This window comes from Pleurodeles waltl, chromosome 1_2 (genome assembly GCF_031143425.1).
Source record: "Pleurodeles waltl isolate 20211129_DDA chromosome 1_2, aPleWal1.hap1.20221129, whole genome shotgun sequence".
Classification (NCBI taxonomy): Eukaryota; Metazoa; Chordata; class Amphibia; order Caudata; family Salamandridae; genus Pleurodeles; species Pleurodeles waltl.
In genome coordinates this window covers 267,839,985-267,866,807 of record NC_090437.1, presented here as the reverse complement: position 1 = coordinate 267,866,807, position 26,823 = coordinate 267,839,985, and the positions used below count along the sequence as shown (strand labels likewise).

At 45.8% G+C, this 26,823-nt stretch overlaps 1 protein-coding gene across 2 annotated transcripts in view; it reads right to left on the bottom strand.

Annotated features, from left to right (window-relative positions):
• Positions 1 to 26,823, bottom strand: part of SMARCAD1 (SNF2 related chromatin remodeling ATPase with DExD box 1) — a 690,140-nt gene that overhangs the window by 305,816 nt on the left and 357,501 nt on the right. For both annotated transcript variants that reach the window (XM_069238045.1, XM_069238053.1), the window contains 2 exons: positions 5,758 to 5,817; positions 4,624 to 4,699 (listed from right to left, as the gene is read on the bottom strand). In XM_069238045.1, the coding sequence (XP_069094146.1) occupies positions 4,624 to 4,699; positions 5,758 to 5,817 (136 nt within the window). The remainder of the gene's footprint in view (positions 1 to 4,623; positions 4,700 to 5,757; positions 5,818 to 26,823) is intronic.

The following is a 26,823-nucleotide window of genomic DNA, read 5'->3' as shown; positions in this document are numbered from 1 at the left end:
TGTTGTCATGTTGTCTGTTTTGACAAGAATGTGTTTGTGGGCTACTAGTGGTTGAAACGCTTTTAATGCTAGAAAAACCGCTAGCAGTTCCAAGTGATTTATGTGAAGTTGTTTTTGTTGATTGTCCCATTGACCCTGTATGCTGTGATTGTTGAGGTGTGCTCCCCACCCAATCATGGAAGCATCTGTTGTGATAACAGCTTCAGGCACTGGGTCTTGGAATGGCCACCCTTTGTTTAAATTTATAGTGTTCCACCATTGAAGCGAGGATTGCGTTTGGGGGTCTATCAACAATAGATCTTTAAGATGACACTGTGCTTGTGTCCATTGTTTTGCTAGGCACTGTTGTAAGGGCCGCATGTGAAGTGTTGCATTTGGGACAATGGCTATGCATGAGGACATCATGCCTAGTAGTTTCATTACAAACCTTACTGTGTAGTGTTGGTTTGGTTGTATGCTTGATCTTACATTTTGGAACGATTGGACTCTTTGTGGACTTGGAGTGGCAATTGCCCTTTGCGAGTTGAGTGTTGCTCCCAAGTATTATTGTATTTGGGATGGTTGCAAATGTAATTTTTGGTAATTTATAGAGAACCCCAGTTTGTGTAGAGTTTCTATGACGTATTGCGTGTGAAGAAGACACTGTTGTTGAGTGTTGGTTTTTATTAGCCAGTCGTCTAAATATGGGAATACGTGCATATGCTGTCTCCTTACGTGAGCGGCTACTACTGCTAAGCATTTTGTGAATACCCTGGGGGCGGTTGTTATTCCGAACGGTAGCACTTTGAATTGATAGTGTATGCTGTGCATTACAAACCTTAAGTATTTTCTGTGAGAAGGATGGATGTGTATGTGGAAATACGCATCCTTGAGATCCAATGTTGTCATGTATTCCTCCTTTTTTTAATAAGGGAACTACGTCTTGAAGTGTTACCATGTGGAAGTGGTCTGATTTGATGAAGAGATTCAGTGTTCTGAGATCTAAGATAGGTCTTAACGTTTTGCCCTTTTTTGGAATCGGGAAATATAGTGAGTAGACGCCTGTTCCTTTTTGATGATTGGGTACGAGCTCTATTACTTGTTTTTGTAATAGTGCTTGGACCTCTATTTGTAACAGGTCTAAGTGTTGTTGGGACAGTCTGTGCGTTTTGGGTGGCACATCTGGAGGGAATGTTGTGAATTCTATGCAATAACCATGTTGTATAATTGATAGCACCCATGCGTCTGTGGTAATATGTGTCCAGTTTTGGTAGTATTTGGTTAGCCTCCCCCCCACTGGTGACAAGTGTTAGGGGGTTGTGACATTGAAGTCACTGCTTGGTCTGACTTGGCTTGGTTGGTTGGAATTTCCCCCTTCCTTTTGGGAATTGTCCTCTATAGGAACCACGAAACCCTCCCCTTTGGTATTGTGATTGATAGGTGGGTCTGATTTGAGAGGTGGAAGGCTCAGATGTTTGTTGCCGAAACCCTCCTCTGAATTGTGGTTTTCTAAAGGTGCCTCTGACTTGTTGGGAATAGAGCGCGCCCATGGCTTTGGCCGTGTCCGTGTCTTTTTTCAATGGCTGTATCGGCTTCCGGCCGAAACAACTGTTGTTGATTAAACGGCATATTTAACACCGCTTGTTGAATTTCTGGCTTGAATCCAGAACTTCGCAGCCATGCATGTCTGCGAATGGTTACAGCTGTGTTGACAGTCTGTGCTGCCGTGTCTACCGAGTCTAGTGCGGACCTTATCTGGTTGTTAGATATAGCCTGTCCTTCCTCCACTACTTGCTGGGCACGTTTTTGATGTTCCCTGGGCAAGTGCTGTATGATGGCTTGCATCTCGTCCCAGTGTGCTCTGTCGTAGCGTGCAAGTAGGGCTTGTGAATTTGCAATTCGCCATTGATTGGCTGCTTGTGATGCCACTCGCTTGCGCACAGCGTTGAATTTTCTACTTTCTTTGTCAGGTGGTGGAGCATCTACTGACGATTGAGAGTTTGCTCTTTTCCTTGCCGCCCCTACAACCACTGAGTCCGGTGTGAGTTGCTGTGTTATGAACACAGGATCTGTTGGGGGAGGTTTGTACTTTTTTTCAACCCTAGGCGTGATAGCTCTTCCCTTTACAGGCTCCTGGAAGACCTGTTGCGCGTGCTTGAGCATGCCCAGGAGCATCGGCAGACTCTGATGGGAAGAGTGGGTGGATGCCAGAGTGTTAAAAAGGAAGTCATCCTCCACTGGCTCTGTGTGCGTTGCTACGTTTTGGAACTTAGCTGCCCTTGATAGTACCTGCGTATATGCAGTACTGTCTTCTGGTGGTGACGGCTTTGTTGGATAACATTCTGGACTGTTATCCGATACTGGCGCATCATAAAAGTCCCATGCATCATCCTGTGTCATCCCAGTATGTGTGGGTGACTGCATTATAGGTGTTCCCACTGGTGACAGTTGTGGTGAGTGCGGTGGGGACAGTTGTGGTGAGACCATTGGTGGTGGTGATTTGTCTCTAACCACTTTTGCTTTAGGTTGCATTTTTGTCTCCTAAAATGCACGCTTCCTTTTGATTTGAGTGGAGGTAAAGTTTGTATTTTGCCAGTCTCTTTTTGAATATGTAACCTCCTTTGTGTATGGTCAGGTTCTTCCATACCCAACTCTTGCTCAAATCGATGTCTTTCCTTGAGTTGGCTGGAAAGTCCTTGCTCTTCTGTATAAGAGCTTCTTTTCGGCTCCGAAGCCGCTTTTTTCGGTAATAAAAGTATTTTTCGGTTCTGAGGAGATTTTTCGGGGTGTAGTCGATTCGATCTCTCAGTGTCGAGATCGTTCGGTGCCGGATTCTCGACCAGAGTCGGAAGTCTTTGGCAACTCCTCGGCCTTTTTCGGTGCCGATGTTTGGTCACCTTCCTTTCGGTGGGTTGAGCCATGGCCTGCTGGTGGCGGCGACCCCATGGCCTTAAGTGTTTTTGTATGACCCTGACTCTGGGACGGGGCAGGTTTACTCACGGTTCGTTGCACTGTTGAGGGTCGTTCACTTTCGGATTCATCCGAGTCCGTCTCTTGGATAGAGATACTTTCCTCCTCTTGGACGTCGAGCTGTTCTTTCGGTTTTGATGCCATTTGCAATCTTCTTGCGCATCGATCCCGCAAGGTCTTTTTCGATCGGAACGCTCGGCAAGCTTCACAGGTATCCTCTCTGTGTTCAGGTGACAAAAAGGTTACAGACCCGGTGCTGGTCTGTATAAGGATACTTTGCGTGGCACTTAGGACAGAAACGGAAGGGGGGCCAGTCCATTAGTCTGGGACGACGGGTGTGGTCGGGCCGACCAGGCCTTGGTGAAGAGTGGAAGCCCTGAAGGGCCGCCGAAGCGGTCTTGATGTCGGTGCTGATACAGTAACACTAACCCGGTACCGAACGATAACAATACAGTCGAATTTTCAATACTTTAGCTAACTTTCCCGATTCGAAATACAGAGCGAAGAGGAGCACGTCCGAACCCGATGGCAGAAAGAAAACAATCTAAGATGGAGTCGACGCCCATGCGCAATGGAGCCAAAAGGGAGGAGTCACTCAGTCCCGTGACTCGAAAAGACTTCTTCGAAGAAAAACAACTTGTAACACTCCGAGCCGAACACTAGATGGCAGGATAAAGCACAGCATATGTGTATCTGCAGCTACACATGCCACTGAACATAAATATATATTTTTGTTTGTTTAAAGTCCTTCAAAGTTGTCCATCAGGGTCCCCCAACCCTGCAGGGTGGCCTCAGCACACAGGGTAGAGTATCCCAGTATAAAATTGAACACGTAAAAGGATGCCGAGGCCCACTACCAGTTAATGCTTTTCAGCAACATGCCTTAATCATAGGTAGGTGGTTTAAAATGCTCACAAATCAGAAGCTTTCAAATCTCATATCACGTCTTGTACATTGCATACAAAGAGGGCTAATTTACTATGACACTTTGTATATTGCAAAATTGGATGTGAACTTTGTGGAGTTCTTTTAACGCTATACAGCACGATTATGATAAAACTCTGCAATTAAGGCAAGAGAACACTCAGTGCATTATGGGAAATGTAAGCTACAATGTGAAAGTCTTGTGATATGGGATTTAAAAGCATCTGATTTATGAGCATTTTAAACCACCTACCTATGATTAAGGCATGTTGCCAAAACGCGTCAGGATTTTGGTGGTGCTGCTCATTTATTCTGAATAAAACCTGGGAAGTTAACTGGAACTCGGCAGCCTGTTTCGTGTTCAATATATCTATCTATCTATCTATATATTAAACAATTCTGAAACTGGGCTGTTGTGGTTATTGACGACCCTGCCATCAAACCACAAAAAACTGAGCAGCTATTTTTTGAAGTGACTGCCAAGGTTCATCTTTCCTCTATATTTTTAAGTGACTTCCAAGGTTCGTCTTTCCTCAAATTATGGTTTTAAAAAGGTCCTGGAAAGGTCTGGAGGGTAGAAGAGGTTTATTTTTTCATTATAGAAATTGTCATTTGCACAATATAATTGTTTTCTTTACAAAACATTATCAGTAGTACATTGTGAACCATATTACAAGTCATCAGAAAATAGGCACAATGTTCTTTGAATCATTTCCAGCAATTATTTTTTAAAACAACTATAGTACTTACGTTGTCACAACAATATTAAACTCCAATTTGTTGTTAAGTATATCATATCTAAGATACTTCCGATCTTCCTGGGAGCCTAAAAAAATGAAGTGGATTTACTGTCAGACGCTTCTGAACTTTAAGACTGTCAACTGTAGGCAATATTTCTAAACCATGGTGCCTTACCACTAAATGTTTTTTATGATCACTATTGGTGATTGATACTTTAAATGTTTTAGCAGATCTCTCAATGCAAGTTAAATGTACTTAACAAATGGAGTTTACTAACAATATCCATCCACCCTTATGTAGCAAAACATGTGTGCCATTCTCTTTTCAGGCTACACCAGTTTTTTATGGCTTCAACTATGTTGCAATTTGGGTTCACATACCACTTATTCAGACAATACCAAAATCAATAATGTCTGTCTATCCTAAACTAACTCACGTTCAAGCCACAATCACAGATTACATCGCACCATCCTTCTTATGTCTAATTCCAGAAGAGAGGCCATGTGCTTCCCTCATGCACTGGCCCGACATACATCTCACGCCCTTTACCAACAGGTAATCTCTGGGACCACTTTGATAGATGTATTCCAGTCAGCACTCGTCACCTACATTGCAACTGCTTGCTTCTACCGCTTCAAAACTTGGAGGACATGCGTGAACTTTACTTTTCACTCAGTCAAGACCATGATCACCACTCTCAACCAAACCAGACACAGGCCCTTAATTTCAACAGTCCCTCTTTCTCTGGTCCTGGCCACTCACATTTTGCACTACAGAGAATCACTGCAGTTCTCCTTTTAAGTGTCTTCTTTCTATTTCATTCTCCCTGCTTCTCCTCCTCCCCTCACACTCCCAGTATCACCTCTCCAAGACCATCTTTCCCTACTATCCCACATACTATTCTGTTCATTAGCTATAAATCTTGTCACCTTTAGTCTCCCCATGAACAACATCTAGAAGAGACATGCTAGTGCAACCATTTCCTCTTAGTACCTTTTTCTTATTAGTACTGAGCTATAAGATTCCCACAAAATTTCTGAAAGACCAGCTACCATATTTCATATGTACACCCACTTTTACTACTTTGGAGCATTTGTGATTAACAAGTCAACATACAAAGCCTCTAATATAATGCTTGCTTACCGTAATAAAGGATAACTTTAAGTTCAGGACACCATTGATTAAACTCCCTTATCCAGTTATCTAAAAAATAATTAAAAAAGCTATAATCAAAATAATAAGGTGTAAGCAAAAATTGTAGAACATTAAATAATGAAAATGTCACTTACCCAGTGTACATCTGTTCGTGGCATCAGTCGCTGTAGATTCGCATGTTTTGCATAGCTCGCCATCTGGTGTTGGGCCGGAGTGTTACAAGTTGTTTTTCTTCGAAGAAGTCTTTCGAGTCACGGGACCGAGTGACTCCTCCTTTTGTCTCCATTGCGCATGGGCGTCGACTCCATCTTCGATTGTTTTTCCCCGCAGAGGGTGAGGTAGGAGTTGAATTGTGGTAATAGTGCCCATGCAATGGAGTGACTAAGTATGTACCTATTTAAGGTTGAGATGATACATATACAAATAGTTGAAGGTAACTTCCAAACTGCTACAGGCTCCCGGGGAGGCGGGTGGGCACATGCAAATCTACAGCGACTGATGCCACGAACAGATGTACACTGGGTAAGTGACATTTTCAGTTCGATGGCATCTGTCGCTGTAGATACGCATGTTTTGCATAGACTAGTAAGCAGTTATCTCCCCAAAAGCGGTGGCTCAGCCTGTAGGAGTTGAAGTAGTTTGAAATAATGTTCTTAATACGGCTTGACCTACTGTGGCTTGTTGTGCGGATAACACGTCTACACAGTAGTGCTTGGTGAATGTGTGAGGCGTAGACCATGTGGCTGCCTTACATATTTCTTGCATTGGGATGTTTCCTAGAAAGGCCATGGTAGCACCTTTCTTTCTGGTTGAGTGTGCCCTTGGTGTAATGGGCAGCTGTCGTTTAGCTTTAAGGTAGCAGATTTGGATGCATTTAACTATCCATCTGGCTATACCTTGTTTTGATATTGGGTTTCCTGCATGAGGTTTTTGAAATGCAATAAATAGTTGTTTAGTCTTTCTGATGTTCTTTGTTCTGTCAATGTAATACATTAATGCTCTTTTGACATCTAATGTATGTAGTGCCCTTTCAGCTACGGTATCTGGCTGTGGAAAGAACACTGGAAGTTCCACTGTTTGATTTAGATGGAACGGTGAAATAACCTTTGGCAAAAATTTAGGATTAGTCCTTAGGACGACCTTATTCTTGTGTAGTTGTATAAAAGGCTCTTGTATTGTAAACGCCTGAATCTCGCTTACTCTTCTTAGGGAAGTAATGGCGATGAGAAAGGCAACCTTCCAGGTTAGGAACTGTATTTCGCAGGAGTGCATGGGTTCAAAAGGTGGACCCATAAGTCTAGTTAGGACAACATTTAGGTTCCATGAAGGAACAGGTGGAGTTCTTGGTGGTATAATTCTCCTAAGGCCCTCCATGAATGCTTTAATGACTGGTATCTTATATAGGGAAGTTGAATAGGTAGTCTGCAGGTATGCAGATATTGCTGCAAGGTGTATTTTAATGGAAGAGAAAGCCAGGTTAGATTTTTGTAAGTGAAGCAAGTAACCCACTACATGTTCTGGAGCTGTGTGTAATGGTTGTATTTGATTAATATGGCAGTAGCAAACAAACCTCTTCCATTTACTTGCATAGCAGTGCCTGGTGGATGGCCTTCTGGCTTGCTTTATGACTTCCATACATTCTTGGGTAAGTTGTAAGTGCCCGAATTCTAGGATTTCAGGAGCCAGATTGCTAGATTCAGCAATGCTGGATCTGGGTGTCTGATCTTTTGGTTGTGTTGTGTCAACAGATCTGGCCTGTTGGGCAATTTGATGCAGGGTACTACTGATAGGTCTAGCAGCGTTGTGTACCAGGGTTGCCTTGCCCAAGTTGGTGCTATTAATATGAGTTTGAGTTTGTTTTGACTGAGTTTGTTTACCAGGTAAGGAAGGAGAGGGAGAGGAGGAAAAGCGTAAGCAAATATCCCTGACCAGTTCATCCATAGGGCATTGCCTTGGGACTGTTTGTGTGGGTATCTGGATGCGAAGTTTTGGCATTTTGCGTTCTCCTTCGTCGCAAACAAGTCTATCTGAGGTGTTCCCCAGAGTTTGAAATAGGTGTTCAGAATTTGGGGGTGAATTTCCCATTCGTGGACCTGTTCGTGATCTCGAGAGAGATTGTCTGCGAGTTGATTTTGGATCCCTGGTATAAATTGTGCTACTAGGCGAATTTGGTTGTGAATTGCCCAACGCCAAATTTTTTGTGCTAGCAGGCTTAACTGCGTGGAGTGCGTCCCCCCTTGCTTGTTTAGATAATACATTGTTGTCATGTTGTCTGTCTTGACGAGAATGTATTTGTGAACTATTATTGGTTGGAAAGCTTTTAGTGCTTGAAAAACTGCTAGAAGTTCTAGGTGATTTATATGCAGTTTTGTTTGATGTACGTTCCATTGTCCTTGTATGCTGTGTTGATCGAGGTGTGCTCCCCACCCTGTCATGGAAGCATCTGTTGTTATTACGTATTGTGGCACTGGGTCTTGGAAAGGCCGCCCTTTGTTTAAATTTATGTTGTTCCACCACAGAAGCGAGAGGTAAGTTTGGCGGTCTATTAACACCAGATCTAGAAGATGACCCTGTGCTTGAGACCACTGTGATGCTAGGCACTGTTGTAAGGGCCTCATGTGCAGTCTTGCGTTTGGGACAATGGCTATGCATGAAGACATCATGCCTAGGAGTTGTAATACCATCTTTGCTTGTATCTTTTGTGTTGGATACACGCGTTGTATGATGGTGTTGAAATTTTGAATTCTTTGGGGACTTGGAGTGGCTACTCCTTTTGTTGTGTCTATGATGGCTCCTAGGTATTGTACCTTGCACAGCAGAATGTTGGATTTTGTTAAGTTGACGGTGAACCCTAGTTTGAAGAGGGTTTGTATGATCTGATTTGTGTGATTTGAGCACGGCAGAATGTTGGATTTTGTGAAGTTGACGGTGAACCCTAGTTTGAAGAGGGTTTGTATGATCTGATTTGTGTGATTTGAGCACTCTATTAACGAATGGGCCTTGATTAGCCAGTCGTCTAGATATGGGAACACATGTATTTGCTGCCTTCTGATGTGTGCAGCGACTACCGCTAGACATTTGGTAAAGACTCTTGGTGCGGTTGTTAATCCGAAGGGCAGTACCTTGAATTGGTAATGTATTCCTTTGAATACAAACCTTAGGTATTTCCTGTGCGATGGGTGTATTGGTATATGGAAATACGCGTCTTTGAGGTCTAAAGTTGACATGTAGTCGTGTAGTTTTAGCAATGGTAATACTTCTTGTAGTGTGACCATGTGAAAATGGTCTGATTTGATGAATGTGTTCACTATTCTGAGGTCTAGGATTGGTCTCAGCGTTTTGTCCTTCTTTGGTATCAGAAAGTACAGTGAGTAAACTCCTGTGTTTATTTGTGTGTTTGGCACTAATTCGATTGCATTCTTTTGCAATAGTGCCTGCACTTCTATCTCCAAGAGATTGGAATGATGTTTTGTCAAATTTTGTGCTCTTGGTGGTATGTTTGGAGGGAATTGTAGAAATTCTATGCAATAACCATGTTGGATAATTGCTAGAACCCAAGTGTCTGTAGTGATTTCCTCCCATGCTTTGTAATAATGACTTATTCTTCCCCCCACTGGTGTTGTGTGGAGGGGATGAGTGACATGTGAGTCACTGCTTAGTAGTAGGGGTTTTGGGGCTTTGAAATTTTCCTCTATTCCTAGGGAATTGCCCTCCTCTATATTGTCCCCGAAAACCTCCTCTGTACTGTCCCTGGTAACTGGACGGTGTTGCCTGTGAGGTGCTGGCTTGTGTGTTCTGACCCCGAAACCCCCCTCTAAAGGGTGTTTTACGGAATGTGCTGTAATTCCCTCTGCTCTGCGGGGAGTAGAGTGCGCCCATGGCTTTAGCAGTGTCCGTGTCTTTTTTGAGTTTCTCAATCGCTGTGTCCACTTCTGGACCGAACAGTTCTTTTTCGTTAAAAGGCATATAGAGAACTGCTTGCTGAATCTCCGGTTTAAATCCAGACGTTCGGAGCCATGCATGCCTTCTGATAGTTACAGATGTATTAATTGTCCGTGCAGCTGTATCTGCAGCGTCCATGGAGGAGCGGATTTGGTTGTTGGAAATGGTCTGTCCCTCCTCAACCACTTGTTTTGCCCTATTTTGTAGGTCCTTGGGCAGATGGTCAATGAGATGTTGCATCTCATCCCAATGGGCTCTGTCATAGCGCGCAAGTAGTGCCTGGGAGTTAGCGATGCGCCACTGGTTTGCAGCTTGTGCTGCGACTCTCTTACCAGCTGCATCGAACTTGCGGCTTTCTTTATCTGGGGGTGGTGCATCTCCAGATGTGTGGGAGTTGGCCCTTTTCCTAGCTGCTCCTACAACGACAGAGTCTGGTGGCAGCTGTGTAGTGATGAAAGCCGGGTCTGTAGGAGGCGCCTTATACTTTTTTTCCACTCTTGGTGTGATTGCCCTACTTTTGACCGGCTCCTTAAAGATTTCTTTTGCGTGCCGGAGCATACCAGGGAGCATAGGCAGGCTTTGGTAGGAGCTGTGGGTGGAGGAGAGTGTGTTGAATAAAAAGTCATCCTCGACCTGCTCTGAGTGGAGGCTTACATTGTGAAATTGTGCTGCTCTAGCCACCACTTGAGAATACGCAGTACTGTCCTCTGGTGGAGATGGCTTCGTAGGGTATGCCTCCGGACTGTTATCTGACACTGGGGCGTCGTATAAGTCCCATGCGTCTTGATCTTGGTCACCCTGGCTCATGGTAGTGTGAGCTGGGGAATGTGATGGAGTTTGTGCTGGTGAGACGTTAATCACAGGTGGAGGAGAGGGTGGTGGGGTAACTTTTTTCACCACTTTTGTTTGTGGTGTTTGTTCAGTTTGGAACTCCAATCTTCTTTTTCTTCTAATAGGGGGAAGGGTGCTTATTTTTCCTGTCCCCTGCTGTATGAAAATACGCTTTTGCGTATGGTCTACATCAGTTGAGTGTAAGCTCTTCCTCAAACCTATGCTTTTGCATTTGGGAGGTTAGCGAGTGCTCTTCTGTATAAGAGCCTGAAACTGGGTCGGTTGCAGTTTGTTTTGGCACCGAAACCCTGTCTGCATCTCTTTTCGGCTCCGAGGTGACTTTTTTCTTTTTCGGGACCGAAACCTCTCGGCGTCGATCTTCTTCGGTGCCGCTGTCTCGGCGTCGAGCCGTGTCTACACCGGTATCTCGGTGTCGATGCTTGTCTCCAGCACTTTCTCGGTCCCGACGGTCGGTCACCGAATTTATGGGTCGAGCCATGGCCTGGTGGCAGTGGCGTCCCCTGGGCCTTGTAAATCTTCTTCTGAGTGGTTTTCGACGTCTTACTCACGGTTTGTGTATCGTCGAATCCTTCGGAGTCCGATTCTTGGATCGAAAAGATTCCCTCCTCTTCTTGTTCCTCGAACTCCCGGTGGGCTGTCGGCGCGGACGCCATCTGAAGTCTTCTGGCTCGACGGTCTCGGAGTGTTTTTCGGGACCGGAACGCACGACAGGCCTCGCAGGTGTCTTCACTGTGCTCAGGTGACAGGCACAGGTTGCAGACCAAGTGTTGGTCTGTATAGGGGTATTTATTGTGGCATTTGGGACAGAAACGGAACGGGGTCCGTTCCATCGGCGTTCTTCTGCACGCGGTCGGGCCGACCAGGCCCCGACGGGGGATCGAAAAAATTACCCCGAAGGGCACCGGAGCTCTTCGATCTTAGACGCGGTGTTGAATCTAACTATGTCGATCACGAACGCAACAATACCGACGAAAATCTTCTGAAATTAGCTATCTTTCCGTTCCGAAACTCGGAGCGACAGGAACACGTCCGAACCCGATGGCGGAAAAAAACCAATCGAAGATGGAGTCGACGCCCATGCGCAATGGAGACAAAAGGAGGAGGCACTCGGTCCCGTGACTCGAAAGACTTCTTCGAAGAAAAACAACTTGTAACACTCCGGCCCAACACCAGATGGCGAGCTATGCAAAACATGCGTATCTACAGCGACAGATGCCATCGAACATTAGATTTTGCATAGTGTGAGGCAAAAGATAAAAAAAGCTGTGAACAACATAATGATCGTTTATAATCTCCACCTAAATTTATTCTGCTGCAATTGGCTAAAACGTGTCTACTTGTTGCTAAATATGCCACTAAGGATTCACTGCTACACACTGCAGTCAATCAGTGGCTGACTCAGCCTCACTATAATTACAGCAGACAGGCAGTTAAGCGAAGCAGCGTAGTCTGCGTGCTGCATATATTTTACCACTCTTCATTTTCTGAATAAGGCCAATATATCCTCAACAAAATATAAAACTTATTATAGAGCCAGCAGAAAATGCTAGTTTGCAAGAATACTGCTGCAATGTAAATGTTCCACTGAGTCATATGCAATAACCCCAGTCTTAGGAGAGGCTCCTAGGCTATAGATATAACAATTTAGTAAACCCTCGGTGTTCTAAGAAACATAACTTTCAAATAATGGGCATAACATGCCATGGGATGTAATACAACACTTGACAATGCCACCACACATTTATTTTCAGCAACTGTAAAGGATGGGAGAGAAGCACATTTACAAGGCAGGGTGGTAGTGGGATTTGTCTACCAGTGATTAGAATGGGCTAGTAAATTTGTTGGAGCACTCTACAGTAGCTTTACATATTGCTGTGGTAAACATTAATGCTTTAAAGCTACCAAGCATGATAATCATTTACATGTACACAAAACACCATAGATTCACATGCCTGTTCGAGTTCACTACACAGAGCAGATCTAACAGAAAAGGAGTAGTGAGCCCTTTTTTGGACAGCTTTGTGTGCCCTAATAAAGCTACCATATTAGCACTTACAAAAAGTAAGACCGCAATGTTCAAAGAAAACATTATGAAAATGTGACTGCTTACTAAAATGTGAATATCCCAATTCCATTCAACTCTTGCTGAAAGAGCTGTTTGGAGACACTTAGTCTACAATCTGGTTTCATACAACTAAGTCTCATAGTTTATTATCAACCCGGCTTTAACCTGCATTGAAACAGAATATGCTGCTGCATCCTTTATGGCATTATTCGTCCCATAGGTGGTGCAACGGAGATCCCTGGACTATTCTCCATGCTCAACAAATGAAACAACAAACAAATAATAAAGATACCTGGTCACATATGAACAGAGGCTCAAGAGGTGCAGATATAGACCTCAAGTAAACCATTCATAATCAAAGGTATTGATTGAATAGAATGCTGGCTTAAGTGAAGGTAACATTTCTTACTATATGTTGTTCAGAGATCAGGATTCAGTGATATACGACAAAAGCTGATCATGCCAACTTTCGTGCAAGCTATTATTAGCAGCAGATGGCGTCCGAAAAGAGCCCCAGTTCTTGTACATATGACTTGCATATCCCCTGTGTGAGCAGAATCTGTGACAAACATTTCATGAGGGTCAGTTGAATTTGATTTTGCCTTTTAAATCTACTGAAAGATTGAAGTGAGTTATGAGAGGACACCTGCAAGTTCTAAGGTTGGTGGACCCTATGTCTCCACGTTTACTGGGACAGTCTTGGGGGAGTATGCAGAAGTGGTGTCTGTACTATGCATTGAGATGCAGGAACCAATTCAGGTCTTTTTTGTACATGAGCAGAATGCTCAACGTCGCTATTGCTCCTACAAAGATAATCTAACTCTGCTAATGCTAACAAAAGACAGTAGCAAAGTAGTTGATTTTAACTTCTGAGTCTGGGCAGAGTACTGCAGCACAAATCATGCACAAGTTACTAACCTTGAGATACCTTTATGGTGGATACACTATCTAATCAAAGACTCCTCACCTTTTCAAACCTCAAGGTGCAGCATACATCCAGACAACTTTCAAGCCACAGCTCACATATTGGTACGTATTGCAAGTGGGCTAAATTGTACTTAAACCCTGCTTCTGGCGGTGATGTCGTGGAGCCACACACAAAAGAAAAATGACATCACCCCTGCTTGCTGTTGTCAGTTTCACAAGCAAGTTCCTTACCCTCAGATGCAGAGCAATTCACAGCATGGGTGAAAGATAATGTGCTCAATCTAAATAGGGTCCTTATGACCTAACAATACATTCACTCTGAGGAACATGTAGGAGGGCGGGTGGTGAGAAATGTGAAGTTCGATGTGACAAACCACCAGAAACTGAGTGATTGAAGGCAAGTAACCTAATCTTCAGATGAATATTTCTAACCACAGGATCTTCACTTTTAGAATCGATATTAAAGCAGTAACAGCACAAAGGTAAAGGATCAGGAAAGTGGACTTCCACAGATGTAGTCCTGTTGGACTAACTTGTGTGAAGTCCTCTCATAACAGACCTGAGAATCGAGACAGCAGTACTTGGCAAAGATATGGACAATTCATGTGGCGCCATGGCTGATGTCCTACGCAAGAACAACCCTTGGCAAAACTGTGGTTGTGGCCTTCCCCTGATTCTGTGAGTCCTAGGGCCCCTGGATGACCCCTCATTGACCAAGGTTTAGCATAGTGTTATACACAGGATGATTCATTTAGACCAGTGGTTCTTAACCTGTGGTCTGGTGACCCCTGTGGTCAGTGACTGCTTAGAAAATACGATTATTATCAACAAATTAATGCAGCATAGCTAAAGAAACAAAATGTAAAAATGAACATTTAAAATGTTCTGTAAATGTGAAGGAACTGGAATATGGAGGCTAAAAGTTAGTATCATCATACTGATTTCTCAAACATCATATAGTATGGACGATCAAAGCCTCAGTTGAATTTAGAAAAGCTCCAACATTCCCATGAAAATTAACATTTTGACTTTTTATATTTGTTTGTGAATTAAATAAAATATATTATAATTTGTGCACTTGGTTGATGAATGCTTGTTTCTGTTGTACTGATTTGCAGTTCAAATTAACTAAAAGGCTTAGACTGGGGTTCCCGTCTTCTAGTAGTCAGTTAACGGGGGTCCTCGGACTCCAGTATTGATCGGGGGGGTGTGGATTCTTAGAAGTCAATTTGTGGACTTCCTATCCCTTCTTCAGACTAACGAATTCAATAAAGAGATGGTCATCCACTCGGGGGCTAGTTACTCAAATATATGTATAAACTAAGGGTCACTTAGAATCCAGTTGGTGAAGCCTAACCGCCAGGTAGAAGGATGTGGTGAAGAGAAAAAAGTGGGAAGCATGGCAGACTGACCCACATGGAGGGGCAACACCACATTAAGAAGAAAGGATGGCGTAGTACTAGCGTCAATTTATCCTGAAAGAAGGTAGTAAATAATAGAAGAACTAGCCAAGCTTTTAGCTGACTGACACAATGCTCCAAGGAGACTGCCGCAAGGAAGACAGTTTCAATGGTCGAAAATCCTAATGTACAACTGTGCATGGACTCAAAAGTCATGGACATAGAAAAGTTAAGTAAATGAAGATCCACTTTGAAGTAATGAAGTTGCAGGCAGAAACGTGTGAGATGTCTTTTCAAAAAATGCATCACAGTAGATAATATGAATAAAGAAGACAGATCACACAAACACCAACAGGACACACAAGTGAACTTCATTAGTGTCCACAGCAAAAATTCGCTGGGCTAAGGACATCACAAATGAAAGCACATCAGACAACTTAGAATGAAAAAGGTTAATGTGTTGGTTCGCACTCCAGGCCACAAACTTAGCCCTGTGGCCGGTATGTAGAGTCTTGGAGGAAGGGTGGAGCGTCACCAAAACGACATCTGTCACTTCCAAAGGCAGATGGAATCTGCTTACCTGGTTCCACTAAGTCAGTCTCCTCGCATGGATGATTAAAGTGTGAAAGTTTGGATGTAGAACCCTGCCTTGTTGCTAAGACAGCAAACTCTCCCAAAGAGGTAGCCGGAGTGCAGGACAGATGCACAGATTCAGCAGGTCACTGTACAAAACTCTCCATATAGCCAATCTGAGGTTATCAGGATGAGCTGAGCTTGGCCCCTGCTAGCAGCCATCAAAACTCAAATAACTGTAGCAGAGAAAGAAAGGTCTAAAGGAGGCTGGAGTCCAATAAGGGGGGGTCGGGGGGGGGGGGGGGACATGTGTCTCAGAGTGATCCCAGAGTTTGGTGGGGAATGTGGATCTAGAGCGCAAAAGACGTGACATTAAGAGTTCTTGACTATAGTGAAAAGATCTAGCCAAGGCACACCACATTGGGCAAGGTCTCAAACAACCTCCAGTTCCACGCTTCACTCAAAGATCTGCTGAGTTTGTTTACTCTAAAGCCAAGATCCTGCCAGGTGACTGATGTGATGGCTTTTCTGTTTAGGTCTTGACACCATCAGAGCCTCAGTATACCTACAGGTCTAATGTAAAAGACCTCAAACAGACCTGTTTGTGGGAGTACCACAGAGTGGTCATATTGTCCAATAGAACTTGCCCTGGATGAAAGGCAAGAAGACTTGAGAGCCAGCCAAGTGACACACAGCACCAGGAGGTTGATGTGAAGCAACATGGACAATAGGTTTCTGATCTCCACCTTCCTCAGATGTTCCCCCTTCCCAGCCCAGACATAATATATCCATTACCACCATAAGGTTTGGATGGGGCAAGGAAAATCCACTGTAGGTCGCACTCTGTCTTTTCAAGGATGTGCCCATTAAAGGCCAAGGTCGCACTGCATAGCATGCATTTGCCACTGGGCATGGGGCACTAAGATGATACATGAGATCAGAAGTCTAGGAATACTCAGACTTCCAGGCCGAAGCTAAGGAACAAATCGACTGGAGGGTGAATACATTGGTGAGCAAAGGCCTTCGAAGACACCATGTCCACAATGCCCTGATAAAAGCAATCCTCCTCACTGGCTGAAGATGGGATTTCAGCTCCTTGAAGGAGAACCCAAGGGTGGTCAGCAACAAAGCCAGCGTCTGTAGGTAGTTGGCAACTGGCTGAGGCAAGCCAACTATCAGAAGTATGTAGGTGTATCCTTGACCTGTACGATGGATTGCAACCACCAACATCATCTTTGTCAACATTTGGGGGCTGAGCTAAGGCTGAAGGGCAGGACAGTGAAGTGGTAGTGATATGACCCCACAACATACCAGATTAAACGTATGTAGCAGTGCAGGACAGCAACACAGAAATGCACAAGTCCAAGTATACTATTCAGTCACCATGGTCCAGAACAGATACAACATCAACTAAACAATTTACAACAGCAGTTATGGCAAACTCACAATATCACTCCCTAGCCAGTCCGTGGTGCACTTCCAAATCAGTAGCCAGGTACAACGGTTACTGCTGCTATTTTCAGGAGACAGCTCATCTTGTATGCTGTAAAAATCGGAATTTTGGAAATGGGCAACAGCATGAAAAAACCACGATGTGAACAGGTTTCTGAACCGTGTTGAAGGTTCCCAAAAAAGAGACTAATTGACTACAGTGTGCATGGGGGTGGTGGGTAACTGCAGTGAAGCCCAATGGCCCCATATGCTAGCATGCTGGAGTTTCAAAATCAATTAAAAGCCTAAAAAAGGGAAAGCTCCTACAAATGCCCTTCAGGTCTTATTGCTTGTCTCCATAATGAACCCAGCTGGGAGGATCTGCAAGACTATCTGACAGTTGGCCCCAGTCAGAGTAAGCAGTAACAGCAGGTGTCCACATCCTGGGTATTGAGTGTTAGAGTATGATAGGGACAGCATCATCAACAGAGTGATTGGTGTGAAAGCTATGGGCGTTGTGGCTTAAAGGTCATCAAGCACAAGATCAGCATCATTAATATGGAAATGGTGTGCTGGGTGTGAAGTTGACAGCCCATCACACACGAATTGGTACAATAAAGAGCAAACACAGACTGTTGAGGACACCAAAATAAACAATGAGGCCCTACACAACAGTCTTTGCTAGCTGTTCAAAGGAACAGCATCCTCGTTCTCGCCACAATTCCCACTGGTCATAATCTCTTGGGCTGGGGAGTGGTTGCAATCTTCCAGATGCAGTCGCTCTTGCCACAATTCCCACTTGTCACAATCTGTTGGGCTAGGGAGTGGTTGCAGTCTTCCAGATGCAGTCATGCCTGATGAACAAATCTCCTCAAGTGAGCACACTGAACAGCTGGAGTATGGCAGAAATATAACAGTTTTATGTACACCCCAGGTGCTACACTTTATCATTCAGAATGCAGCAAATCTTTTCCTAAGTTCTGTAGGGAATTCCCTACTCCTTCAGTGAAGCGGACATGGTGTCCTGCCTGGTGGCAATCTTTATTTGTAAAGGTATACAAGCTAAAGAGATGAACAAGTCAATTACTTTGGGTAACACTCTTTCTAGTGGCTACTTTAACTGCAGATTCTTCACTTCAGAATATATCCCACAGCACTAGGCTGGATCCAGGCAATTTTACAGCAGTGCTCTTATGTGCTGCAAGGTGGCATCCTGCAGCTCTGAGGTGAGGTCAAAGCGCTCCAGAAGGGATGAAGCAGAGCAGCATTAACCATTATTCCTGTGCGCAGACTTAAGTTTCTTACCTATTCTCTTTCAGCACTCTCAGATGCAGAGTGAACAACTGTTTATGACAGTGAGATGAGTACTAATTTAGGAACTTTTAAATGTTAAAAGGAGGCCACTCCACAGAAGAGGAGGTAGAAAGGCAATGAAGATACTGTTTTTTGACAGAGTATCCACCAATAGGAGCATTATTGAAGGTAACATGTTCTTTTAATGGATATTTTCAACCTCCGATACCTCACCATACTATAGATCCCAAAGTAGTACCTTCCTAAGACAGGTTCTGTGGAATGCACTCAGACAAAAAAGCCTTCCAAAACTGAGCAGGCAAAACGTCTGCTCCCCAAGACCTGGCTGTCAAGACAGTAGTACTTCATAAACATGTGCATGGATATCCATGTTGCAGTCTGCAGATATCAACGACAAGCACTGTTGTGCTGATGCAGTCTAGAAGGGGGTAAAGTGATGGAGTCATATAATGAGTAATGTAATATGTGAGGTGCGTGGCGGGGTCGCAAGTTATAGTTAGTTCAGTAAACTAACTGAACCTGGCACTTTAAGAGCAATTCCCTTGCGCATCAACAGATGGCGTTGGAGGGCTCAGCGTCAGGTCTGTCTACTCCAGTTGACTATAAGAACGCCACTTCCGGTGGCAGATGTCGGTTTCTGTCAATCTCCGTCTGCACCACTGTATGTGGAGCCAGTGAAATCATAAGTGCATTATGCAGATGTGTCAGAATTGGGATCTTATTAATGGACTATAAGAGTTCAGTCTGCAGAATGGGGAGGCAGGTGGGTCAGTGAAGAATCTACAGGCAGATGGAGACTACCAGAGAAGGTGTTAACAAAGGTAAGTGACTGATTCTCCTGACAAGAGACTTGTAACTGCTGATTCCTCACCTTGTGAATAGATACTTCAGCCCCTCTCCCAAAGACTGGCATAATGCATTATTGCAGAGGTAGAAGCCTTCGCTCTGATGGAATTCGCAGGTAAACCTCCTGGGGTCAGTTTCTTTGAAAGTCGATAGCAGATCCTGATGCACAGCACAATCCATCTTGAGATGGTATTCTTTTTTACAGCTCTGCCGATCTTAGCCCCATAGAACCTGATCAAAAATGAGTTGCTATTCCCTGGTTTGGCCCACCTAGAAGGTAAGTGCCCGTATAGGGTCAAAGGGATGAAAACGTTCTTTCTTTTTTAAGAGATGAGGTGGCGCACAGAAAGTCGGCAAGGTAATAAATTGCCCTATGTTGGAGGATTTCGTTACCTGTGGAAGGAATGCCACTTTTGTCTGGAGGACTACTTTGTCTTGGAAGAAAGATGTATAGGGAGGGACCGTGCTTGAAGTACAAGCTACTTACCTTTGGTAACAATATATCTGGTAGACACATATTCTAGTTGCAGATTCCTTACCCTTAGAATTTTCCCCCAGCCATCAGACTGGATCCAGAGATTTTATCTTCAGAGTCGCCCTGATGACATCAGGAGTGGTACACATAAACGCCACCTCAGCGCAGTGACGTCAGTTTCTTTTTACAAGCCAAAGCGCAGAGCCACGAAGAACACTGAGATTGGTGCGCCAGAGCGTAAAGGCGTAAAGGAGGAGGACCGAGTTCCACTCAAAAACAAAAAGAGTGTCCGAGCGAGTGCTGCCTTGGAAACTCCAATGTGCAAAACAGCCGACATTGCACGTTCTCTGCGGAGGCGAACAGATCTAGCCAAGGCTCACCCCACTGCTGAAAGAGACCTTGTGCCACCTCCGGATGGAGACGCCATTCGTGATCAGCTGTGCATCGACAGCTGAGTTTGTCCGCTCTGGCGTTCAGAGAGCCTGTCAGATGTTGAACCACCAGGGTAATGCCCGATGTTCCAGCCATGTCCAAAGGCGTAGTGCCTTCTGACAAAGGGTCCAGGACCTTACTCCGCCCTGTTTGTTGCAGTACCACATGGCGGTAGTGTTGTCCGTGAACACTTGCACTACTTTCCCTTTGAGAGAGGGAGGAAATGCTTTCAACACAAGCCTAATCGCCCAGAGCTCCAGAAGACTGATATGGAGCCCAGACTCCGCTGGAGACCAGAGGCCTCTGATCTCCATCTCCCCCATCCCAGAAGTGATGCATCCGTCACTATGGCTAGTCCTGGCTGGGGAAGGGAGAGGGATCTGGCGTGGACCCAATGCAGATTCAAAAGCCACCTTTGCAGGTCTTTCGCAGTCCCCTCCAAGATCTGGACCATGTCGGAGAGATTTCCCTGATGCTAAGCCCACTGAAACTTGTCACTAGCAGGATGCAGGAGGTCATGAGGCCCAGCAGCCTCAGAGTCAGTCTAACCGAAACCCAAGACAGGGAATGAAAGATCAGAGTCAGTCTGAATATCTTGGTCTCGCTTTTCAGGAGGATAAGCCCGAAACTGCACTATGTCCAGAACAGCTCCGATGTAAAGGAGTGTCTGGGAGGGAGTCAGGTGTGACTTCTGCACGTTTATAGTAAACCCCAGCATGTGCAGGAGGTTTGCCCTAGTCTGAAGGTGGGAGATGACTTTCTGGGGAGAGTCTTCCTTCAACAGCCAGTCGTCGAGGTAGGGGAAGACTGAAACCCCCAACCTGAGCAGATGAGCTACAAACACCGCCATCACTTTCGTGAACACTTAAGGGGCGCTGGTAAGGGCCCAAGGGAAGCACGGTAAAATGAAAGTGCTCGTGACCTACCACGAATCGTAGGCAACGTCTGTGGGCCGGCAGGATGGGAATGTGGAAATAAGCGTCCTGCAAGTCTAATGATACAATCCAGTCTTCTGGGTTTAAGGCAGGCAGAACCTGAGCCAGGGTGAGCATTTTGAATTTCTCCTTCTTCAGGAAGTAATTGCGGTACCGAAGGTCTAGTATAGGATGTAAGCCCTTGTCCTTTTTGGCACCAGAAAGCAGCTGGAATAACTATGACCTACTTGTGGCACAGGGACCTTCTCTATGGCTCCTTTGGCCAAGAGAGCAGCAACCTCCTGGTGGAGAAGTGCCAAATTATCCTCCAGAACATGGCTGAATGATGGAGGCATGGTTGGTGGGGCAGATTCGAAGGGGAGGGAGTAGCCCCTTCAATTGATCTGCAAAACCCACCTATCCATAGTGATGGACTCCAGGTTGGGCAGGCGATGACGAATCCTGCCGCCAACTGGACCAGGGTGAGGGGACGGACTAGGAGGGTTTGGAGAATGCAACAGGGGCAGGGGTGGACTGGGCAGACCTCTGGTTCCCTGTCCCACGTGGGATTCCGCATCCCCGGCCATGCAACGGCTGAACAGCCTGGATGGCCCGGTGGCTGGGATGGGGATGCAACAGGGAGCCCCTTCCTTGGCTGCAAAAGGCAGACTGTTGGGGGCGAGGGGCAGTGGAAAGTCCTTGAACCGCTCCAAAGCCAAGTCTGCCTCGTCTCCAAAGAGAAGGGAGCCATCAAAGGGCATGCCCATTAGAGTCTGTTGGACATCCCCCGCAAAACCAGATGTACGCAACCAGGCGTGGCGCCTCAAGGCCAGCGCCGTCGCAACTGATCTACCCAGAGGGTCGGTCATGTCCAGCCCACACCTGATCGTGAACTTTGCTGCATCTCTTCCATTGGTGACAGCTTTAGAGATGATAGCATGGGCCTCCTCCGGTATCTGTGGCAGAAGCTGCGTGACTATATCCCACAGAGTGTGGGTATAGCGGCCCAAAAGGCATGCATGTTCACGGACCGCAGCACAATCAGCACATCTCCTTCCCAAAATGTTCCAGCCTTTTTAATTCCCTATCTGGGGGTGCAGAAGGGAATGCACCCGAGGAAGAGGATGCCTGTATGACAAGGCTCTCAGGCGTGGGGTGTTGGGACAGGAATTTAGGGTCATTCGGGGCGGGCCGATGGCGGCATGCAATAGCCTTGTTCACAGGAGCCCCTGTGTTGGGGCTGAACCAAGTACCCAATAGGACATTGGTGATGGCTTCACTGAATGGCAGAAGGAGCTCAGATGTGGAAGCCCCTGGCTGAAGCACTGCCGTCAGGAGATTTGACCTGACCTCAACAGTAGGCAGCTCATGGACCTCAGCCGCCCTACTGACCACCATAAAATAAGTCGCTCCCTCGGCCTTAGCCACGGTAGGAGGAGACAGCATGACAGCATCTGGAGAGTTGCCCAGGCCACTGGCCTCGCCCAACTCCTATGCCCAGTCCAAATAAGGGTCATTCTGGTATTCATAAGGGTCCTGGGACCTCTCCAATCTTTCCCGGAATTCTTACCAATATAAAAAAAAGGGTCAAAATCCGACCTGGGGTGAATAGGCCCCATCGAAGACAGAGGTGGCATCGGCCAATGCCATTCTGACTCCGAGTTGTCGGGGATGAGGATTGGGTCAACGTCGATGGTGGGCACCACCGAAATCAGGGGCGTCGACCATTAAACCGGCGCCGGAGAAGGTTTCAATGATATGACCGGCGTTGGTGCGGATCCGGAAAGGACCTTGGTGGCCGAAGCCTGCCGTATCTGGGTCGGCCTGCCCAAAAATGAGTCATAAAACTCTTCCAATTGGGCAGGGTCACTCTGGCTCCCGGAAACTTGGGGAAGCGCAGAGCGGACCCAGAAGCAGGCTCCGAAAACAGAGGCATCAAGCGTCGACGCACCTCCTGCGTCACATCGGCCGAGCGGCGGGGTGAAGCCAAAGGGTGACGGGATCTCCGACTTCTTCTTACCTTGTCCCGAAGACTTTGAGAAAGAAGAATGGTGGTGGCTCCGCAAGTGGTCTCAAGACCTTCCCCTCGAGTGAGATCGAGACATACGCGGAGTCGGGTCGTGGGCACATTCCAGGCACCACAAACCGTTCCGATGCGGATCCATCACATCATACAGTGACAGTCCTCGCACAGTTTGAAACTGATCTTCGTGGACATCCTCGTCTCACCAAAATAAAACTCACCAAAAAACTCAACAGAAGGGTTGAAAATGCTCAAAAAGGGACAAGGGTAGCTTTCTCCAGATCAGCATGTGCCGCTGAAAGAAAGGAACTGACGTCACTGCGCTGAGGCGGCATCTATGCAGTACTCCCTAGGTCATCACGGCGACTAAGACGCCAACAGAGTTGACCGACACGCCAATGTATTGCTCGCAGAAAAAATCTCTGGATCCAGTCTGTCACCTGGGGAAAAATTCTAAGGTAAGGAATCTGCAACTACAAGTATCTATCAGATGTTTGCTCACTCGCCTGGCCAATATGTCATGATTGTAAAACTATGACAGGAACATCTGAGCGTGGGCTTCCAAAGTGCACATCAAGAAGGGGAGTACCAAATGAAGGTTCCAATGTGGCATGATAAATGGAGTTAACAGGAGATGGACCAGCCTCTTCAAAAAACACATCACAACTGGTAACTTGATCAGAGATGGTTGGTCAGGTAAGAGTAAGAAAGTCGAAAGGGCAGAGAGGTGACCTTTAACTGCTGCCACAGTAAGTCCTTGCTGAGCAAATAAACAGAACAAAAGAACATCTGATAACTGCGCGTTCAGGCATTGTATGTTTTTGGAAGTGCATAAGACCATGAACTTCTCCAAGTGTCCTGCATAAACCGATAGGCCTGATGGATGCCTGGCTGCTAAGATGACATCAACCACTTATAGAAGAAGATCAAAAACTGTCAGCTGTCACCATTCAATCTCCACACAGAGGAGTAGATTGTGAAGGCATGGATGTTCTACTCGAGCCTGCAGCCACTTCTCTCGAAGGGGCAGCGAGACTAGAAGACTTATGTTCACTGCCAGAAGTTCCAGGTACCACACTCACCCAATCCAGGGCCACTAGGATGACTTGAGACAGGTCTTTCTTGACCATCTTGAGTACTCTGGGCAAGAGGGGGGGGAGGGGGGAGGGGGGAAGAGTGTTAAGGTATTCTGGAGTCCTGACCACCTATGCTAACAATAAGTGCACTCAAATGATAAATGTTTGGGAACTCCAATGCGCAAACATTTTGACATTGTTCTCTATGGTAGCAAAAAATCAAGATAGGGATCTCCCAATTGTCCGAAGATGCCCTATGCCACCTCCAAGTGTAACCATCATTAACAATCTGATAGGCAATGATGGCTGAGTTCTTTGGCCCTGGTATTTAAAGATTCTGTCAGGTGTTGGGCTATCAGTGAGATGTCCTGAACGTTCAGCCACTTCCAGAGGCGCACAGCCTCCTCATACAGGACCACAACCCCTCACCATCCTGTTTGCTGCAGCACCACATGGTAGTTCTGTTGTCTGTGAGCACTTGTAGCTGTCTCCCCTTGATGGCTCAGGTGGGAGCAGCATTTTATTCTCGTCTGAGCAGAAGTAAAGTTCTGTGGGCAGGATATGCACGCTGGGTCACCCCAAACTTTTTGCCTGCCTCCCTCCACTTTTTGGACACTGTTTTTGTTGGTTTTAGGACTCTGCACACTTTACCACTGCTACCCAGTGCTAAAGTGCATATGCTCTCTCCCCTCAAATATGGTAACATTGGTTCACACCAAATTGGCTTATTTAATCTACTTATAAGTCCCCAGTAAAGTGCACTACAGGTGCCAGGGCCTGTAGATTAAATGCTACTGGTGGCCCTGCAGCAATGATTGTGCCACCCACATATGTAGTCCAATAACCATCCTGCAGACATGCCATTGCGAGGCCTGTGTGTGCAGTTACACTGCCACTTCACTTGGCATTTAAAAGTACTTGCCAGGCCTTAAACTCCCCCCTTTTATTTATTTTTTTTACATATAAGTCACCCCTAAGGTAAGCCCTAGGTAACCCATGGGGCAGGGTTCTGTGTAGGCAAAAAGCAGGACATGTGTAGTTTACATGTCCTGGTAGTGTCCTTATAGTGTAAAACTCCTAAATTTGTTTTTACACTGGTGGTAGGCCTGCTCCTTTCATAGGCTAACATTAGGGATACCCTCATATATTGTTTGAGTGGTAACCTCTGATCTAAAGGAGTAGGAAGGTCATATTTAGTATGGCCAGAATGGCAATACAAAGTCCTGCTGACTGGTGAAGTTGGATTTGATATTACTATTTTTGAAATGCCACTTTTAGAAAGTGACCATTTCTCTGCATTTAAATTCTTCTGTGCCTTACAATCCACTTCTGGCTAGGATCAGTGACAACTCCCTTGTGCATTCACTCAGACACACCCCAAACACAGGATACTCAGCCTCACTTGCATACATCTGCATTTTGAATGGGTCTTCCTGGGCTGGAAGGGGGGTAGGGCCTGACACTTGCATGTCAAAGGACAGTAGCCAGCCCTCACACAAAGGACTGCCACACCCCCTACTGGGACCCTGGCAGACAGGATTGAACTGAAAGGAGACCTTGTGCACTTCTAAGCAACTCTTTGATGTCTCCCCCCACTTCAAAGGCACATTTGGTTATTTAAACAGGGCCTCTGCCCCTACCAACTCTGACACTTCCTGGAGAAGAGAACATGAACCAGAACCTGCATCCTGCTAAGAAGACCTGCCTGGCTGCTGAAAGGACTCACCTGTCTGCTTTCTGTGAAGAACTGCTGCCTTGCTGTTGCCCTGCTGCCTTGCTGCTCTCTGGCTGTGGTGAAGAAGTGCCCCCCAAGGCTTGGCTAGAGCTTGCCTCATGTTCCCTTTAGTCTCAGGACCAAAATGACTTCATCTTTACAAGAAGGACTCCTCCTTGTCCGGCGAACTTCGACGCACAGCCTGCACCGTGGTGAAAATTTCACTGCACGCCGAACTGGAACGACGCAGCCTGACTTTGCAAAGAGAAGATCGATGCAGCGCCAGTGTAGCGACCGGAAATTTGATGCATGGCCTCACCGGATCGACGCACAGCTGAGCCGAAAAGACGTAGCTCGACTTCCAGGGAGGAATCGACGCAGCGCCTGCCGTGCTGTAGAAAATTCTACGCAACACCCACCAGATCGATGCAGCTCCTGTGACTTCATCCTGCCAGCACCGGAAATCCACGCATCGTCCCGGGCGTCTGAAAACCCCACAACCCGAAGAGGATCCACGACCAAGCGCCGGAAATTGACGCACCGCCGTTCCTGGGCGAAAAAGTAAATGACGCATCACAGTGTGCGGCCTGAGAAATCGATGCACACCTCTTTGAGGAGATTTTTCACGCGAACCAGGTACTTTGTGCTTGAAAGAGACATTGTTTGCTTTTAAAAGACTTAAGCCACTTTATATCACTTTCAGTGATATCTCAACATATACTTATTGTATTTTAATCATTTTGACCTGCATCTGATCAGATAAATATTATATCTTTTTCTAAACACTGTGAGGTGTATTTTTGTGGTGCTATATGGTGGTATTGTATGATTTATTGCACAAATACTTTACACATTGCCTTCTAAGTTAAGCCTGACTGCTCAGTGCCAAGCTACCAGAGGGTGGGTACAGCATAATTTGGATTTTGTGTGACTTACCCTGACTAGAGTGACGGTCCTTGCTTGGACAGGGGGTAACCTGACTGCCAACCAAAGACCCCATTTTCTAACACCCGCATTCTCCCCAGCAGGGAACTATAGTTTCCTGTGGAATGGGGTTCCCAGAACACTGC